General features: G+C 38.6%; 1 protein-coding gene across 2 annotated transcripts in view; it reads right to left on the bottom strand.

Annotated features, from left to right (window-relative positions):
- Positions 1-20,669, bottom strand: part of RDX (radixin) — a 78,807-nt gene that overhangs the window by 7,478 nt on the left and 50,660 nt on the right. Inside the window, exons 13-14 of one of the 2 annotated variants that reach the window (XM_044919756.1) lie at positions 18,661-18,903; positions 16,385-16,545 (exon numbers count right to left, since the gene is read on the bottom strand). In XM_044919756.1, coding sequence (XP_044775691.1) covers positions 16,385-16,545; positions 18,661-18,903 — 404 coding nt within the window. Of the gene's footprint in view, positions 1-13,710; positions 16,546-18,660; positions 18,904-20,669 lie in introns of those variants that run through there. The other variant, XM_021696572.2, reaches the window with a different exon arrangement.

The following is a 20,669-nucleotide window of genomic DNA, read 5'->3' as shown; positions in this document are numbered from 1 at the left end:
CTGAAGCAGCCTATTTCTATCCATACTCATCTTCACTTCTCAGATTCACTTTCCTCTGGATGTCTGAGATCCTTTGAGCATAGATCCTTCTTTTGATTTCCAAGGCTTTAACACTCAACAAAAAGAAAAGGATGCTTTCTCACCCCCACAAGAGTAAATCATGTATTTCAACTTTAAGTGATATTCACCTTATCTTGAAAATGAGAGCACTAAACTCTTGGCAGGTTGGTGTTAGTAGCCCACACAAAACAACTGAAGAAATAAGTCTGGTCTTCAACTTTGTGGGGTTTGATCATCAGGTCACTGTTACTCTGTATTCAACTTCATATTTAAAGCATTCTTCTTTGGGCTTTAAATTAATGGCTACATCCTCTTTGAGCCATGCAGACAAGAATATCCACCAAGGGGCACCATCACATAAACATATCTCACTTGGGGAAGTGGTGTTTTGTAGTTAGAAGGATGTGGGCTTCCGAAGAAAACCAAATGAAATGTGGTTGCCTTTAGGCAGCTGATTCACCCGTAAAATGGAATCACACACCCACCTTCAAGGACAGCTGGGACATTTAGGACATCTTTGTGTGCATCAGGGAAGGTATCCTTTCCTCCAGGCAGTTGCGACCCTGTGTGGCCCCAGGGTACGTGCTTGCTGAGTTGTGTGCACACTGAATTGACACTTGTCCCTGCGCTTCTGCCCGAAGACTTCTGTGAGCTGTGATCTGGCTCCTTTCCAACTTCATCTTACACGACACTCTCCTCTGGGCTCACTCAGCTCTGGATATACACTGCCATCCTTTCTGTTCCTTCAACAAGTCAAGCCCTTTCTTGCCTCTTGTCTTTGCATATGCTGTTCCCTCTACCCGGAATGCTTTAAAACAAAGATTGTAAATTGGTGTCCAGTGGGCCACTTTTGGCAAGCAAATACATTATTTGGTTTACAAAACATTTTCTAGGGGCACCTGGGTAGCTCAGTCGGTTAAGCGTCTGCCTTCAGCTCAGGTCATGATCCCAGGGTCCTGGGATCGAGTCCCACATGGGGCTCCCTGCTCAGGGAGGTGTCTGCTTCTCCCTCTGCCCCAACTGGTGCTCGCTCTCTCTCTCTAATAAATAAGATCTTTAAAAAAATTTTTTTTCTGAAATTTTTGAAATAGCTGACATGTAAAATTTAGGAGATTTCACATAAAAATTGTATTTCAACCTAATGTCTCAAGCATTATTCTTTGAATGTTCTTTTTTTAAAAAGCTGCTTTCTGGCTTGTTTTGGAAAACCAGCAGGTACAGCAGCAGTGGGCCTACTGCATCTGAGACGCTGCTGGGCTCCATAGAGCACGAGATTTCTGGTGATGCACCAGCCCAAGGCCCAGGGCGCTCCTTTGATCCCTCCCACGTTTGCATTTACCATCCTGATGTAAATAAAAGAAAGGAAGAAGCTCGCCTTCTCTTCTTTCAGGGGGTAACTTACATGCCACCTCCTAAAGAGGCTTTTTCTGACCTTCCTATCCCTAGTTATCCTCATATTCTCCCCAACTCAGTCACTTGTTTCATAGTATTGATACAAATTTGCTGTTTTTATAGGTCAAAGACGTTGGAGAGTGGCAATTTCACATAATTCAACCTAGTTCGCACACTTTTAATTACTCTGCTTGTGTTTCATGTATTTCTATAGAAAGTAAGTTCATGAGGGTAAGGATCTAGTCTTACTGACTCTTACATTCTCAAAGACCAATATGTACATGATGCCTGCCAGGTACCAGGTACCAAAATATCTGGATGAATAAATGCAAGGACTCATCCCACCAAAAGTTCCTTAGCAGCTCCAGAACATACACAAAACCCATTTTCACCTATCCTGCAGTCTCTAGAATTAGCCCAAGTTAGAAGTGGACTTTCCTAACCCACACCCCAGGGCCGTCCTGCCACTACTCAGCACTGCCCCCTACTCGGCTCTAGAGCAGGCTTTAGTCCCAGACTTCAGCCCCTGCCCACAGCTGATGCCCCTAGTTCTAGCATTAGAAAGGATTCCGAAGGCGTGACTTTTCCTGGAACCCCTATGCAAACAGCATTGAGACCGCCACTGGACATCCACTGAGATGTCCCCTCAGCCTTAAACGGAAACCTGGGGGGAGGGGGAGTTGGTATTCGTTCCTGAGGGAACTGCTGACAATCACCATCACCTCTACGGGCCTGCAGATGTCCGCAAGAGGCCGGCTGCTGCCTAGATCTTCGTATGTGTTCTCTTGTCTGCTTGGCTCGTTGTCACACTCTTAACTCTTCAGTTTCCTTCTCCAGACTATGAATCTTTGAAATTATCGATGAATCCTCAAGATTCAAGTACTTAACAAATGTTTAATGACTAAAATTATTTGAGTAGGTTCAATCATTCAAGTGCCACACGGAGCATCCCCAGAAGCTGTAAACATGGACACAGATGTTCATTTGCTAGACATCACCTCTGGGACTTGAGCGGGGTGTGGCGGAGGGGCACACCGGTGTCAGCTTCAGATGTCTGGAGGTGACAGAGGACACTGCCAGGAAGAGCATTTTCCTGCTGTATGCATAGGTTTGTGGGAATGCATTCCAGAAGACACTGTGCAGTTCAGTGGGAAAAATAAGGGGACAGTGCTCCTTTCAATTATTTTCCTGTTGCAAAAACCAGTGTACACTTTAAATCCTGTGACGCTGGCGGTGACGCATGCCGCCCACATCCCTGCCGTGGAGTGACTGTGCAGCTGTTGTACTCTTCTATACTAAACCCCGTCTCTCTCCTTACACTGCACCCTTGGGAAATTTCATGGGACATTCTACCAGCATTCCAAACTTAAGCTGTCCAAAAAGAAACGTCAGGGGCACACGCACAACTGCTTCCTCTCATGGTTTTCTAGGCTTCATGGCTCCACCTTCTGAAGCTCAGACTTCATACTTCTATGAACAGACAATTCCACCACAATCGCTCTTTTTATGCCTTCGTGTATTTGTATATGTAGTTCCTTCTATCTGGACAGTCTTCCAATCTTTGTCCCCGATTAGGAACAACCCGATTCTTGAAAGACTTGGCTTAGGGACCATCTCTTCCCTGGAAGCCTCCAGCAAAATTAGGTGCCTTCCTTTGGAGCTCCCACACTTCCTCCTGTTCACTTAGCAGATACGGCAGAGCACCGACCACGTGCCCGTCATTGCTCTGGGCACGGAGCACCTACCGCTGTGCCGAATTCCTGCCTTCGCGGAGCGTACATTCCAGCAGCAGAAGGCTGACGATAAATGATGCAGACAGTCCCTGACTTACTGAAACACATTCAGTAGAAACCACACTTCAAAATTTGAATTCTGTAGTGTAGCAGAATTCCCCTCCTCCCCCATGACGCTAGGCAGCCCCACGATCATACTGACGACCGTCCTGTACCCAACTATGCTGTCCTTACCTTCAGTGTAGTATTCAGCCAATTACATGAGGTAGGCAACATTCTATTATAGAGTAGCTTTGTGTTAAACAACTTTGCCCAACTGCAGGCTAATGTAAGTGTTCTGAGCTGTCTGAGGTCAGCTAGGCTGAGCCAAGATGTTTGCCAGCTTAGGTGTATGAAATGCATTCTTCACTTAGGGTATTTTCAACTTACAATAGGTTTATCAGATGTAACCCATCGTAAGTCGAGGAAGATCTGCATATAAACAAATATAAACATATAGTATGTTAGATGATAAATGCTACAGAGAAAGATAATGGAAGGAATGTCTAGGGAATGCCGGGAAAAGTCAATTTTAAATAAAGTGGTAAGGGAAGGCCACGTGAGGGGACATTTAAGCAAAATCCTGGAGATCACAAAGAAATAAATTATAAAAAATATCTGGGGGAAAAAGGCATACCAAGCTGAGGTAATAAGAGCCCTGGCTAGTTTAAAGATTAAGAAGGGAGCCAGTTGACTTCACTTTAGTGAAAGAAGGGGAAATCAGTGAGGTCCAAGAGGAACAAGGTACCAGGTCCTGGGCTCTGGACACCACTGAGAAGATTATGGCTTTTAGTCTGAGATGGAAAGCCCCGAGGATTTTGAGCAGAAGTGGTAGGGTCTGACTTCCCTTTTTAAGGCTGCTGTCTTAACAGACTAGAATAGAAAGAGAAGAATCAAGAAAACCCATCAGAAGGCTCTAGCAACAATGCACACAATCCTGGAGAATGGAACAGGGTGACAGTTGTGGAGGATGCATTAAGTGGTCATATTCTGGAATATATTATGTACTCTGAATGTCGGGCCAACAGGTTTTGGTTGGGTTGGGTGTGGGTATGAGAGAAAGAGAAGAGTAATGTATTCAGTCAAGGTTTGGGCCTGATTCACTGAAAGAATGGACTTGCCCTCCACTGATTGAGAAGAGGATGGAGGCAGGAACAAGCAGGGGCAGCAGAAAGAGCAATGGAAAATGGTGACCACTACAGACTTCCGGGCCCTTCTGAGAAATCAGCCTAGAATTTAGTGTGAATCTCATGGAAAAAGGAGGAGAGGGAGGCCACAAACCACGAAGATCAATGTTTCTTCTAACATAAAATATTATTAGCACTTTTGAAAGAAACCTAGGCTCTATACCCCCACACCCAATTATTTGTGGCCCAAGAAAATCATTTAAGAACTAGGTCAAAGTTTATAGGCACAAGAGCAATATCTGAAAAGAAAGTTCTGAAATCAAAGGACATTTTCCTAACTTCAGAAAGACCACGTTAGCACACTAAGAGAAGACTACACATACATTGTAGCTTAGAAGATGTTCAAAAAACACTAAGCTGATCTACCTCCTTAAAACTAAAAAAAACCTCGCGGCATCAAATTTCTTTGTAATACTTTTATTACTCTTTGGTGTCCTGCTAAAGTACCTTATATCACTAAGTGTTTTACAATGACCTGAGCTTGTCGTTTGCTGTTTTAACAAAAGTAGACAAATACAAACTTGAACCACTGAGGATGTGGTGGCAATCAAAGGAAATTAGGAACCAAAAAGCCACCAATGTACATTCAGAAAACCCTACCCTGTTGATTTTTTAAGTAACATTTTCTGACTACAGAATTTGAAGAAGTCAGAAAAGTTTTAATTATTGGCAGATCTTTCTCACTTGGGCCCCCAAAAGTTAAATGTTAAGACCATTATAGCTGGGTCGCCTACCTGTTAAGTACACCTGATATACAGAAATCCAATTAATGGAGAGGAGAAGTTCTATTTTCCTATTAAAGGTACTTCCATAAGCACATATTACTATTCAAATTTGTTCAATGTAAAAAGGACACCCACAACATTTAAGTAAAAAATAATTTCCTGCAATTTTGGAATACCTAAAATACAAAAAAGATCTTATGTCAACTTACCTCATCCCCTAGGCTGTAGCACAACTCCTTGGAATCAAACACAAGCAGTGTTTGTGCATGAATACAAGACAGTATTGTTTATAACGGCAAAGGGTTGGTAAAAACGAAAATGTTCACCCGCAGCTATGGAGCTTCTGAACAATGAAATGCTGCAGTATTTCTGCACTGATAGGTGATGATTTCCAAAATACAGTGCACAGTGAGAAGTGCACAACCATGTGTGCAGAAGGCTCGGACGTATGTGAGCCACAGTAAGTACGTAAGACGCGCATGCTTCTACACGTCCAGGTCGCCTCAGGCAGGAGGTGCAGGTGGAAACTGCGACCTCTGGGAGGAGCTGGAGGAGTAGAGGACCCAGAAAGAAGTCTTACTGTTTGTTTAGTGCTATCCTACTCTATCTACTGACTTGTGCCATGTTTCACCTATCACTTATATTTTTTAAATTCTAATGATTTAACTCTTTAAGTCTGTAGTCACAGTAGCTAAGCAGCATCTACAGTATAAAGTACCCTTAGAATTTGGCAACTTCAACATGGTAACACTGGAAGCCAATGAAAAAAACACTTTTCCTAAAAATATTTGTAATTTTTTAAAAATATTTTTTATTTATTTATTTGACAGAGAGAGACACAGTGAGAGAGGGAACACAAGCAGGGGGAGTGGGAGAGGGAGAAGCAGGCTTCCCGCCAAGCAGGGAGCCCGACGCGGGGCTCGATCCCAGGACCCTGGGATCATGACCTGAGCCGAAGGCAGACGCTCAACGACTGAGCCACCCAGGCGTCCCTAAAAATATTTGTAATTTAATACCACTTTTCTAGTTTTTTAAATTTTTTTTTCAAAGATTATTTATTTATTTATTTATTTGAGAGAGAGAGAGAGAGAGAAACAGCATGAGAGGGGATAGGGTTAGAGGGAGAAGCAGGCTCCCCGCTGAGCCGGGAGCCCGACGTGGGACTCGATCCCAGGATTCCGGGATCATGACCCGAGCTGAAGGCAGTCGCCTAACCAACTGAGCCACCCAGGCGCCCCTAGTTTTTTAAATTTTGCTTAAGCATGGTGAAAGTTTTTTTTTTTTAATAGGAAAGGAGGGAACTGACAATAACTTGACCATTTTAGTGCTTAAGAAGTCTCCAAAGAAAAGTAACCAAAAAATCCTGAAATACCTGTTTTCTGATGGCTTTGCTATGATACAAGCTATTGTCATTATAAATTTACAAAACTCAACACAATTAACCAGAGTTTCAGAAGAAAATTCTACCCGGGGCGCCTGGGTGGCTCAGATGGTTAAGCGTCTGCCTTCGACTCAGGTCATGATCTCAGGGTCCTGGGATCGAGTCCTGAGTTGGGCTCCCTGCTCCTTGGCTCCAGAGCCTGCTTCTCCCTCTGCCTCTCTCTCTCTCTCTGTCTCTCATGAATAAATAAATAAAATCTTTTAAAAAAAAAAAGAAGAAGAAGAAGAAGAAAATTCCACCCGTACTGCTTGAGGTAATATGTATCCTAATATTTACTTAAAAAAAAAAAAAAAGTTTTGTAGTAAAAAATGCTAACTTGATAGCAAGTTAAATACAGTAGTTATTAACAGGGCTATGAAAACTTTCATTAATATTAAATTATGTGTCAATACTGGCCACTCTAATATAAACCATTATTAATAAGGTTGCTTATATTCAATAAACTGTCATTATAAGAAAATCGGACACACTTACATTGGATATTAACGAATATGCAACTCCTCAGTGGCAGAGAACCAAGCTAACAAATCTAAGTATTAGCTAACCTGCCTTGTGATGAATGTATAACCTTCCCTGCTCCCCACGCTGCTGTAATTTTACAAATGGAGAAAACACTTCCCGGCCAGATCACTCAAGTCAATATCATGCTTCTTGTTTGCTAATTAGCACCTACTAAGCAACCTCTAACTCAACTCCCAACTAACTTCCGCACATTTTATTGCACCTTTTCTTCTGCTATTTACTACTTGACTTTCTACATCTCAGTTTGGGCCCATGTCTCAACTCCATGACTCCACTTCAATTTACACAACAGAGTCAAAGGCTCTCCGCCATCCCCCAAACAGTGCTTTACAGAAACAGTAACCACTCTGCAAATCCCTGGCAGAGTGAATGGCAGTATGAATGCGTAAGTATATATGTAATAGTTTTACCACTTTATGGAAAAAAAACATACTGCCTTGTCTCCCACTCGGCATTCCTTTCGTAACACCATTAAACTGAAAACCTTTTAAATTTCTCATGTCTAAGGCCTAAAGCACAATGGCTCAAAAATAAAAGACAGTAGAGAACATTTTCTTACCTGAAGACACCAGACCAGTAATCTAGAAGATATAGTCGCTTCCAGTCTTCCTAATGCTTGAGAACACCCCAAAAATGTTAATGCCAATAATCCCCCCTAAAGATGCAAAACTGCTTTTCCAATGAATACATTTTCTACACATTTTGATGCAGAGCCTTTAATATAGTCTGTGTCTATATGTCTATGTCTCCCAAATTATAAACATCCTTAAAGCATCAGTTTATACTGGACTGGAATGTGGCCCAGCACATTAAACTAGATTATAAAGTATACAGATGATAAGGTTCTGGGTTCTCATTCCACGGTTTACTATAAACACTGTTTGATACCACATTTGCAAATACTATTTAAAAAGTAAACACAGCACTGAATTATGATTTCCTTTTGCATACACTGAAAGATTTAATGTCGTCTGATAGAAAGTACTTTTAAACACACAAATTGAAAAGTTGTAATATTCTACATTTAACCTACAATGGTAAGGTATTATATCTTAAAGTGGGTGGAGGAGGAAAACCATCCACTTGTAACTTAGACTACCAAAAGATTGTATTTACTTACATTCAAAAACTTTTATGGCCTATAAATTGAGAAGTAAGTTGTATTAGGAATTATCTGGGGAAAACAAGAAAAAACAAAAAGGAAGAAAAATCCTAATGTTATCATTTGGGCATAAGCAGATGAATCAAGTCCTACCTCTAGCAAAAGCCACATTGATGAAGCATACTCAAATCTTAACTTTTAAAATCTCAACTTCTGGGATGCCTGGGTGGCTCAGTCAGTTAAGTGTCTGCCTTCAGCTCAGGTCATGATCCCAGGGTCCTGGGATCGAGTCCCGCATCGGGCTCCTTGCTCAGTGGGGAGCCTGCTTCTCCCTCTGCTGCTCCCCCTGCTTGTGCTCTCTCTCTCGGGCAAATAAAATCTTAAAAAGAAAAAAAAAAAAAGTAAAATCTCAACTTTTAAAAACCTACAGAAATTTCCAAAGTAAGTTGTTCAAAGCTGTCACAGCCAGTGAATAGTTGCATGTGTATATTCTGAGATAATCTTCACGGAGTTGTTTTGGTAAGTAATACAACCCCTTCATAATGATCTGAAAGAACTTTTTTTCTAACTCCTTAAAACTTATTTTTAAAAATCTTTTAAGTTTCTTCCAGTCACTACATTATCAAGACCAACTGGATGCAGAAATGATATTGATGCAACAATTGTGGTAAGCATACTCTGCATTAATAGTTTTCTTCTTCTTTTTTTTTTTTTTAAGACTTTATTTATTTATTGGAGAGAGAGAGAGCATGAGCTGGGGGAGGGTCAGAGGGAGAAGCAGACTCCCTGCTGAGCAGGGAGCCCGATGCGGGACTTGATCCCAGGACTCCGGGATCATGACCTGAGCCGAAGGCAGACGCTTAACCGAATGAGCCATCCAGGCGTCCCTGCATTAATAGTTTTCAGCTATAAACAAATATTAGTGATTCAAAGTATATGGATAATAACCTTGGTCAGGCATTACACTTTGGGGAAGACAATGCATCTGTAATCTAAGTGTCTAAATCAGGTTCCAGAGAAATATGCTGAAACAGACCATCTAATTCAGAACTCTGAAACTGCTTAATAAAACTAGAGTACAGGGGCGCCTGGGTGGCACAGTAAGTTAAGACTCTCGGTTTTGGCTCAGGTCATGATCGCGGGGTTATGAGACTGAGCCCAGCATCGGGCTCTGTGCTCAGTGCAGAGTCTGCTTAAGACTCTCCCTTTCCCTCTGGCTCCCACCGCCGCACGCGCTCTCTCTGTAAAATAATAAATAAAATAATACATCTTAAAAAAAAACAAAACAAAACTGGGAGTACAAGAGATTGTAAGACCAGGAATTAGCACTCAGAATCCAATCCATTTGTTCTCAAATGTCTTTCATTTCTGGTTCTCTTTTTGTGCCACTGAAGAACCTCCTTCCACAAGGTCACGGATAAAAGATTACAAACAGAGGTCTTAACTGTCCCCAAAGAGATCATTTGGAAAATAAGAAGAAAAAATATTAACTACACATAGCAAATATGAGAGTAAATTACATCTAGGTATTTCCTTTAAGTTCTCAGAAGGCAGTAATGTAATTCTTTACCATGACCACAGCCTTTCTGCAGGCTGATTACCACATATGAAGTTCTTTATTAAGCCTTCCTTTTATTCCACACTCTCTAGTACACCTTACACAGCAGCATGAATTCTCCTCTGGAGCAAAGTTTAGTTATTGTTCCCTTAGTAACTGCATTCCCAAAAAGCACCAGATGTCTTCAAATCAAACTAAAACTACCTCAGCACAGGATTCAGGGCTTCCTAAATCCCTGGCCCGGCCCACCCTAGCTTCACCATCCTGTTCTCTGTGCACAGTGAAATCACATTTCCTATCCCAGTCAAGACAACCCACTCTTTATAGACTCTAACCACTGTACAAAATCATTCTCTGCCTTGCCTCTTTTCAGTAATACCTTCATCAAAAAATGTTTTTCTCTTTAAAATCAATGAACATTAAAGGCACAGGCAACAAAAGAAAATATAAGTTGACGTCATTAAAATTAAACGCTTTTGCGCAACAAAGGACACTATCTAATAGCATGAAAAGACAACCCACAGAATGGAAGAGAATATTTGCAATTCTTTTATCGGGCAAGGGATTAATACCCAGAATGCATAAAGAACTCCTAGAACTCAAGAACAACCAAAAACAAACAACTCAATTTAAAACTAGACAAAACACAAACACTTCCACAAAGAAGGTATACATCTGGTGAATAAGCACATGAAAAGATGTTCAGTATCAGAGAAATGCATCATAGGGAAATGATCAAAATTGCAAGGAGATACCACTTCACCCACTAGGATGGCCATTCTCCAAAACAAAAAATAACAATTGTTGGTGAGGACGTGGAGAAACTGGAACCCTTGTGCATTTGCTGATGGGAATGTAATATGGTGTAGTTGCTGCACAGATAATATGGCAATTCTCAAAAAATTAAACATACGATGATCATGATTCAACAATTCTACTTCTGAATATGTACCCCAAAGAACTGAAAACTGGGGCTAGAACAGATATTTGTGTACCAGTGTACACAGCAGCACTGTTCACAATTCAAAATGTGGAAACCATCTAAATATCCACTGACTGACGGATTTAAAAAAATGTGGCATATATATATATACACTGGGATATTATCCAGCCTTTAGAAAGAGTGAAATTCTGATACATATAACATGGATAAGCCTTGAAAACATTATGCTAAGTGAAGGAAGTCAGACACAAAAGGACAAACGTTATGAGTAACCTAAGTTGTCAAATTCAGAGACAGAGAAAGTAGGATTGTGATAGTAACCAGGGACTAGGAAGACAGAGGAATGGGAATGAGTGTTTTAAGGGTACAGATTCTGTTCGGCATGATGAAAAAGTTCTGGAGATGAATAGGGGCGACAGCTGTACAACATGAATGTAGTTAATGTCATTAAATGGGACACTTGAAAATAGCTAAGATGGTAAATTTTATGTTATATATATTTTAACAAAAAAATGAAGATTAAAATGAAAACTGACTCCATGAAACTTCTCAACATTTAATACAAATATTACGAATTCCTATGCTTGACTGGTTTGTCAGTAGGATATAAAATGAGTTTTACTATAAAGTTAGAAAAACTTTTGCAATTAGGCACTTTTTAAAAGATATCTTTAAATACAGTGTTTAAAATCTGACCTATGCAATAAAAATTAAGTAATTTATCAGATAATAAGCAAACTTGAAAAACTCTACTCTGTATTCTTATTCTCACCCTTATTCGTTAATTTCTTCTACTCATCTTTATGTTGTAGTTTCTGTCAACATACAATTTTACCTTTTATCCAAAATAGCTAAAATTTTAAAGTAAACAATTACATAAATGGAGTGATGGTATATAGGATTCCAGTGCTAGCAGCAACTTGAATTACATAGACTTTTCAGTATAAACCAAAGGAAAGGGAGGGAGGAGGTATTACCTTCTAAGTCTAAAACATACATGCATTTCTAGGTCTAACACATAAGACATTTTAACTTGAAAAAAATTAAAAGGGATAGCACAGCATACGTTATAACATAGCAAAGAATTTCACATAATAAATCCATGTTTTATCAAAAGGAACTTTTCCAAGGGTCAATCTCAGAGATTCTGATGCCGTATTATCACTAGGAAGACAGACATTGGCTCTTTAGATTTAGTCAACAGCAACGAAAACCAGTGTAACTACTTTTAGGAGTCAACGAAATGACATGCATAAATATCAAAGTGAAGCTTAATTTTTTAAATGATCATTAAATAAAAGTGAACAATTGGAACCAAGTAATAAAAATAATACATGGATGAAAGCAACTGACTTCATATAAGCACGGAGGAATCTGGGCATACAAATAACATGAATCAACAAAGTGATGCTGCCATCGTAAAAGAAATCTAGTATTTTATCAGATTAATGCAACTGATCTAAGAGGTAAGATAAATTAGTATTGAACTTCCACATTTTAAGATAGGCCAAAACAAAGAGTCACCATCATTCTAATCTTGCTACCATATCCTAGGGTATAGCATATAAAAACGTAGTGGCTAAATAAAGGTCTTTAAATTAGAATCTGTAAAACTCCAGAGCCAAACATAAACCTGAATTTAAAAGATGTGCCATTGGGTAATTATCTCAGTCATGACTTTTAACCTTAAAATTCTGTGGTTAAATGATAGATACTCCAACTCCTAAAGCAGTATATGTAATCTGAAATCAGATAACTCTTGTATCACAGAGTTTAAGGGAAGTCAAAATACTGAGGCAACAAAGCAAGGAGTCAGGATCTTTCTGGAAGGAAAATGGCAGTTCTTAAAATCTTGAAAGAGGGATGTATTAAGATGTAGGTCCACTAGGAAAAAATGGGAGTTAAGATTTTTTAATTGGAAAAGTCAAGGATGAGAATGTGATAAATATGTGAAACACTATGTGAGCCAAGGTCTCCTCACCACCATGTAGAATGTGAGGATTGCCTTGACGTTTCATGAAGTTATCAGAACATCTGCAGAATCCACTGAGCTTTTGAAATGTACTAGAATGTTGTCCTTTTACATGATAAACCACTATATTTAATTATCTTCTAATTACAAAAATGAAGTGCAGAATAAGAAAATGGTTAAGTTCTACTCATTTAGAACAAACTTAAAAGAGGAAGGGGTCTACCAGGATAGCTCCCGATTCAAAAGATTTCCCTTATCCTTAAGGATATCTACATTTTGGTTTACTAAATCAGTTCAGCAAATTAATGATAAAGGCTATAATTCCTTAAACTTAAAGCTTATAAGTTTATAGCTTTAGATTTTAAAAAGACCAATTGTCTATCTCATGCATACATAGAATGGGATGCTTTTGGATCTAAAAAGTTTTTAACTTCATTTCTACAAACATCACTAATCAACAAGGTAATAAAAATTGAGATAGGAAGTAGTGGGCATTTTTTATTTTTAAACCTAACACTAATATTGAAATTCTTTCCTAATGATCACCAGGAGTGAGAGTTCCAATATAGTTTAAGATAACGTTTTCAGTGGTAATTCTAGTTCTTAAAGAAAAACTCTAATCAGATATAAAGCAATCCTATGAAATTGCCCTTTCTTTTCTGAAAGGATTGGAATAAAGAAATCACTATCTGCCTTTGAGAAAAAAATAACAAAGTGACAGGTTAAGTATTACTATAAACTGAGCAGACACCCAGCTTTTCCTTTTAGAAGATTTATGACTTATTTAAGAAGAATAATCTCTATGTTAAAAATCAGGAAGAAGCTTTTAAAAAGACAATAACCTTCTAGATTTATGGTAACTGCACTGTAATGTCACTTTAAAATAAAAATACGTATTTAAATAAATGCACTTAGTATATAGTTCTTTAAAGAACATTAGTATTTTAATAGCAAGATTAATCAATGACAATGAAACTATATCTTCTTTAGGAAAAAGAAACTATAAACAATATACAATTAAAGCAATGACCAGAAATCCTACATGATTTTCTGTTATCAAGAAAGTTAACAATTTAATTTTTCACAAAATTTAACAATCACTATTACTTCCATACCAAAAGAGGTATAATTTGGGGGTAAGATAAATCTATGAGGATTTTGAAATTTTTCCCTATCCATTTCTCATTTTTAAGATGCGATGATTCATGGGTCTAATAAAGATTATAATTTTCAGAAATATACAAAAACTCCATGTTAAATAACAACAGTGGACCTTGAAGGCATGAGCTTTTGTCACTTTATTGTTAACCAATGAATGTTATCCAAAATTATAGATGTAATTGTAACTTAATTGTACAACACAAAATTATGCTAATGGTAAAAGCCGGTTGGAATTTATCAAATACTCATTAATATATTTTACATTGCTATATGAACATGTGCTCTCAACTGCTAATAAGAGTTATAACTGGTTTAATCACTATGAAAACCCATATTGCAAATAGTTGCTCCTGTTTAGAAAAATTCACACAGCTTTAAAAATGGATTATATCCATTTTAATCCTAATCTACAAATAGATTATAAACAGCAAATATAACTGGTAGTTTTTCAACACTGATATCAAACTGATGTAGCAATGGTAGTGCACACAATTCAAAATGTAGAAAATTAATAAAAATCCAATGGAGGTCCAAGTTGTCACTTATTATGGCAATGGCTTTGATGCTTTGGAAAAGTGAACACTTATGCTTTGAAGCATGAAAAGCAGAGTTCACCATCTATTCTTCTAATGTGCTACAAGGAGAAATATTCTCTTCCGCAGTGTTCTGAAGCATGTGCACAACCACCATACAACAGTCACTTCAAGGTTATTAACCAGTTATCTTTTGTCCTACAAAGTCCAAAAAAATATATTAAATGAAACCTTTCCTTTTCATATGTCTGCCCAGATTAATCCTTTTATAGTCAGCAAAATCAAAAAAGCACAAGAGATATTTTCAGACACAACTTGAATCTACTGTGCATGAAAAATGCTTAACAAAATGGCAATTTTAATAGATAAATGTAAATTTGAGTGCATAATACCAAATGAAAAGGAGCTGAACCACACAGAGAAAACAAGGCTTTCCTTATCTCCAAGTCTAGATGTTTTACAATGAAGAAAATATTAGAACAGGTGAATATTAGAACATCTTTCAAACTGGAAAGATTTCTTAAGACATAACTGAACTCAATATAACCTAAAATTATAATTTCTAAAATAGGATTAACAAACCAAATTTAAGTATTTTTAGTTAGAGAATGAAAAAAATAAACAATGATTTAGGAACCAAATCTGCTAAAATGACTATGTAACAATTATATCAAGAAATGAAGGTAGAGACGTTCATATGCTACAAGGGCAAATCTCTCTCACACACACGCACACGCGCGTGCATGCACACACACACACACACACACACTCTCTCTCTCTCTCCCTCGGACATACAACACCCCTCCAGGAAGATAGTATACCAGCAAGAGCTTACAATTTTAATATAAATCAGAGTCCCACAACTAAGCTCAACAAAAAGGCAGTTAAAAATTTAGCACTCTAAGATATTCTGAAGGAAAAGAAATCTCAAAAATACTCCTTGCATGATTGAAAGTTCTGGTATGTATTATAGAACACAGCGCTTACACACTCCACTGGGTCGGAACAACCAGTCACCACAGGTGTAGTAGTGAGGTAGTAATACTGTTCCCTCTTTGGGACTCATGTTTTCATATGCTGCCCTTCCAGAAAGATCCAGGGTTTTCTTTTTAAATGATTACAATAAATTACCAACAAATGATTTTTTTAAAAATTAAACATCTGTCTAAATCAGTCTATGAAAGAACGGACTTTTTAATCTTCCAGAGACAATTATTATTTGCAGGTAGTGTTACATCAATAAATTCTCCTCGGCTAACTACTACCTGCTGTCTACACCTTTGTGAACCAAAGGATGACAGGAGATGAAACACCAATCAGTTCAGCTCTCAAAGATGACTGTAATTAAGTAAGCAAATATCAAATATCCAATAATATAATTAAATTGGGACTTAAAAACATTAACCACCAGCTGCATGATACACTATTAAATATTCTAATCCTTTTCATGATTCATGGCTGTCTTCTACACAATTATCAAAGACTGTCTACCCTCATTTTAACCAAGCCAGTGATCTGTTTGATAGCAGAATCATGGCTATCAGCACAGCAAGATAGGAGAAGTGCACGCCAAGGAAATATGAGTGAGACAGAATGTGGAAATACACGCAGAATATGGAAGGGGCAAAAGAAAACACAGCACTCTAGCTAAACGCTCATTAAGTCACCATCATCCTTTGAACTGTACAAAGTGCTGAAATCACACATACACATTTGTCAGACATGATCCTTAGTATTAATCTCCAACAGAAAAAAACAATGGAAACTGAAAATGTGACAGGAGGCGATGGAACGCTGTCCTCCACTCCCTGGCCCAAAAGGAAAAGAAAATCAAGCATGACATCACACTGCCTTAATGCTGAAGAGCTCCCCTCAAGTACGTCTTTAGCCACCACAGTCAACTGGTGTAAGTGCTTTGGCAAGGTGGGATGCGTTCCATCACATCTGCAAAGGCCTGCTTTTCTCTGTTGGTGGTTCAGCTTATGAAGAACATGTATGCAAAATAACAGCTCTCACATGGCTTCAAACTCATCAATCCGCTGCTTGGTGTTGCCTTGTCGAATCTGCCGCAGAGTCTTGTACTTATCACGGCCCGCTTTAACATTCTCAGCGTGAAGAACATCATTTTGCGTTTTCTTGGTTTCATCTCTGGCTTGGGCTAATTCTGAACTTAGTGCCTATATTTAAAAATAGAAAAAAATGACTATTATTTTTTTCGCAGATTTTAAAAAGTTTATGAAAAAGGTTTAAAGACAAAAATACACCACAAATCTTACATTTTCGTATATTAAAATTCCCATTGTCGCATCTTTTTCTTTAAAGTGTGTAACTCTGTTTTACTTGTAGTCAAAGTAGAGGTAGTGGTGAGGGAGGAATACCCCCATTGTCTTTCACTTCTACACTCATCAACCATGATGATTTTGTGTATTATGCTACATTTCCTTAATTTTCTCATACAATACTTGAAATGACTTAACAAAAAAACGTTCAATGGAGACATTACAGAATGCTATTTTAAGATCTAAAATCTATGCCACAAGAGAAACTTTCTCCAGTCTTAATGTATTTATTAAAACTCTCCCATCACTTTTTTATTAATATTTGAAGATTTCACCAATTAAAAAATTAGAGAACTTACCTGGAAAAAAGATCTAATAAAGTTAAAATTTCCTATTTTGATCTAATTATGTGCTTTTAATAAACTGACCTTTTGCCATTATAAAATGTGAATAATTCAGATTAAGTAATGTCATACAGGAAATCTATCGTTTTAAATGTAGACTTCACTAGTTAAAAACTAAATTTGTCTTTTAAAGATAACATTAAAATACTTCCTACCTTTTAATGTTGAGTCAAGCTATAATTAAAGATTAACTTACCACTTAAGGCTTAATCGCGGAAAGCTAACAAACATTTGCTACAATGGAAGAAATGAAACAAGGTGGCTGTAGGCCAAGCACTCACAAACCAACCACAAGGCCAGCTACTGGTAAAGGCTTAAAAAAAAAAAAAAAAAAATCAAATGTTCTTCTATAAAGAACTTCTCGGGGTGCCTGGGTGGCTCAGTCGTTAAGCGTCTGCCTTCAGCTCAGGTCATGATCCCAGGGTCCTGGGATCGAGTCCCACATCGGGCTCCCTGCTCGGCGGGAAGCCTGCTTCTCTCTCTCTTACTCCCCCTGCTTGTGTTCCCTCTCTGTCTGTCAAATAAATAATAAAATCTTAAAAAAAAAAAAGAACTTCTCATACTCAATACCCAAAAAACAAATAATCCAGTCAATAAATGGGCAGAAGACATGAACAGACACTTCTCCAAAGAAGACATACAAATGACTAACAGACACATGAAAAAATGTTCACCACCACTAGCCATCAGGGAAATACAAATCAAAACCACAATGAGATACCTAACCTTACATCAGTTAGAATGGCAAAAATTAGTAAGACAGGAAACAACAAATGTTGGTGAGGATGCAGAGAAAGGAGAACCCTCTTACACTGTTGGTGGGAAAGCAAACTGGTGCAGCCACTCTGGAAAACGGTATGGAGGTTCCTCCAGATGTTAAAAATAGAGCTACCCTACGGCCCAGCAATTGTACTACTTTACCCCAAAGATACAGACGTAGTGAAAAGAAGGGGCACCTGCACCCCAATGTTCATAGCAGCAATGTCCACAACAACCAAACTGTGGAAAGAGCCTAGGTGCCCTTCAACAGATGAATGGATAAAGAAGCTGTGGTCCATATATACAATGGAGTATTACTCAGCCATCAGAAAGGATGAATACCCACCATTTGCACTGACATGGATGGAACTGGAGGGGATTATGCTAAGTGAAATAAGTCAAGCAGAGAAAGACAATTATCATATGGTTTCATTCATATGTGGAATGTAAGGAATAGTGCAGAGAACCACAGGGGAAGGGAGGGAAAACTGAATGGGAAGAAATCAGAGAGGGAGACAAACCATGAGAGACTCTGGACTCCAGGAAACAAACTGAGGGTTGCTGAAGGGAGGGGGATGGAGGGATGGAGTAACCGGGTGATGGGTATTGAGGAGGGCACGTGATGTGATAAGCATTGGGTGTTACACGCAACTGATGAATTGCTGAACACTACATCAAAAACTAATGATGTACTATATGTTGGCTAATTGAACATAATAAATATATCTATAAATATACATATATATATAAATACAAAAAATCAAATGTTCTTTTAAATAAGTTTGTCTTAATAAATGGGGGAAATGCTAACTGTATTATAAATGTGCACACAACCGCAAATTTTAAATACCTGGAGTTGCTTCTTAACACGCTCATTTTTTTGAGTTTCTGTTACACGTTCCTCTTCACTTCGGTGGTTCATCACCCCATCATTTGATAATTCAGCGCTAGCTTCAGCATTATTCTCATCATGCTCATCGTGTTCATTTTCTGTTGGAGGAACGACTGGTGGTGGTGGAGGTGGAGGGGGGGCAGACATCACAGTTTTTAGTTCTTCTTTGGTCTTTTCCAAATCTTCCTGGGCTGCAAAAGCCTGAACATTAAAAATAAGTTTATCAGCAACTTCCTTTGAAAATTGGTAATTAAAAGAATCAAGTTATCCTTCCTTCCCAAAAGAAACTGTATTTCAGGGTAATGAAAACAAGCCTTACTGATGAAAGCTCTGTTTTTATAAGGAATGCCAGCAAGTAGGAGTGGAAGAATTAAAATACATCACTTTGCAAAACCTAATAAAATTGTTAATTCTGGCAAGAATGATCAAATATTGCTAAAATTGTTATACAAATGGGTTGATGAGAAATGATATTAGTAAAATGCCAAAGAATGCCACATCTAAGAGATCACATTTTAGCCACAAGGGGGAGCATGTCACTAGTCAATGGAGGAATCAGACCATCATTACTCTAATCCAGTGATCAATTAAAATCACTAATGGTAGGTTAACCAGATAGTAAATGTTTTCTGAGATAATACAACAGGAAGTATCCAACATCACCAACTGCTTGGGTGCTATATTGTGTTCGTTTGCCTAGAAAAGTCCTGCTTTACACTGTTGCCCTGGTATAATTATTAATAATAATACCTTTCACTCTAAAATATATTCTAGCCCTTTATCTGATATGTCCTTTGCAAATATCTTCTCCCATTCTGTCGGTTGTCTTTTGGTTTCGTTGACTGTTTCTTTTGCTGTGCAAAAGCTTTTTATCTTGATGAAGTCCCAATAGTTCATTTTTGCCCTTGCTTCCCTTGCCTTTGGCGATGTTTCTAGGAAGAAGTTGCTGTGGCTGAGGTTGAAGAGGTTGCTGCCTGTGTTCTCCTTTAGGATTTTGATGGACTCCTGTCTCACATTTAGGTCTTTCAACCGTTTCAGTCTATTTTTGTGTGTGGCTAGTATCCAAAATCTATAAAGAACTTATCAAACTCAACACCCAAAGAACAAATGATCCAATCAAGAAATGGGCAGAAGACATGAACAGACATTTTTCCAAAGAAGACATCCAAATGGCCAACAGACACATGAAAAAGTGCTCAACATCGCTCGGCATCATGGAAATCCAAATCAAAACCTCAATGAGAGACCACCTCACACCAGTCAGAATGGCTAAAATTAACAAGTCAGGAAATGACAGATGTTGGCGGGGATGTGGAGAAAGGGGAACCCTCCTACACTGTTGGTGGGAATGCAAGCTGGTGCGACCACTCTAGAAAGCAGTATGGAGGTTCCTCAAAAAATTGAAAATAGAGCTACCCTATGAACCAGCAATTTGCACTACTGGGTATTTACCCCAAAGATACAAATGTAGTGATCCGAAGGGGTACGTGCACCCCGATGTTTATAGCAGCAATGTTCACAATAGCCAAACTATGGAAAGAGCCAAGATATCCACTGACAGATGAATGGATAAAGATGATGTGGTGAGGGGGCGCCTGGGTGGCTCAGTCGTTAAGCGTCTGCCTTTGGCTCAGGTCATGATCCCAAGGGTCCTGGGATCGAGCCCCGCACTGGGCTCCCTGCTCAGTGGGAAGCCTGCTTCTCCCTCTCCCACTCCCCCTGCTGTGTTCCCTCTCTCTCGCTGTGTCTCTGTCAAATAAATAAAATCTTAAAAAAAAAAAAAAGAAGTAAATAAAAGAAGATGTGCCTCTCTCTCTCTCTCTCTCTCACACACACACACACACACACACACACACACACACACACACACACACACAGAGGAATATTATGCAGCTATCAAAAGGAATGAAATCTTGCCATTTGCAATGATGTGAATGGAACTGGAGGGTATTATGCTGAGCGAAATA

The sequence above is a fragment of the Neomonachus schauinslandi genome, chromosome 11 (assembly GCF_002201575.2).
Source record: "Neomonachus schauinslandi chromosome 11, ASM220157v2, whole genome shotgun sequence".
NCBI classification, from domain to species: Eukaryota; Metazoa; Chordata; class Mammalia; order Carnivora; family Phocidae; genus Neomonachus; species Neomonachus schauinslandi.
This window is presented reverse-complemented; position numbering and strand designations above follow the sequence as displayed.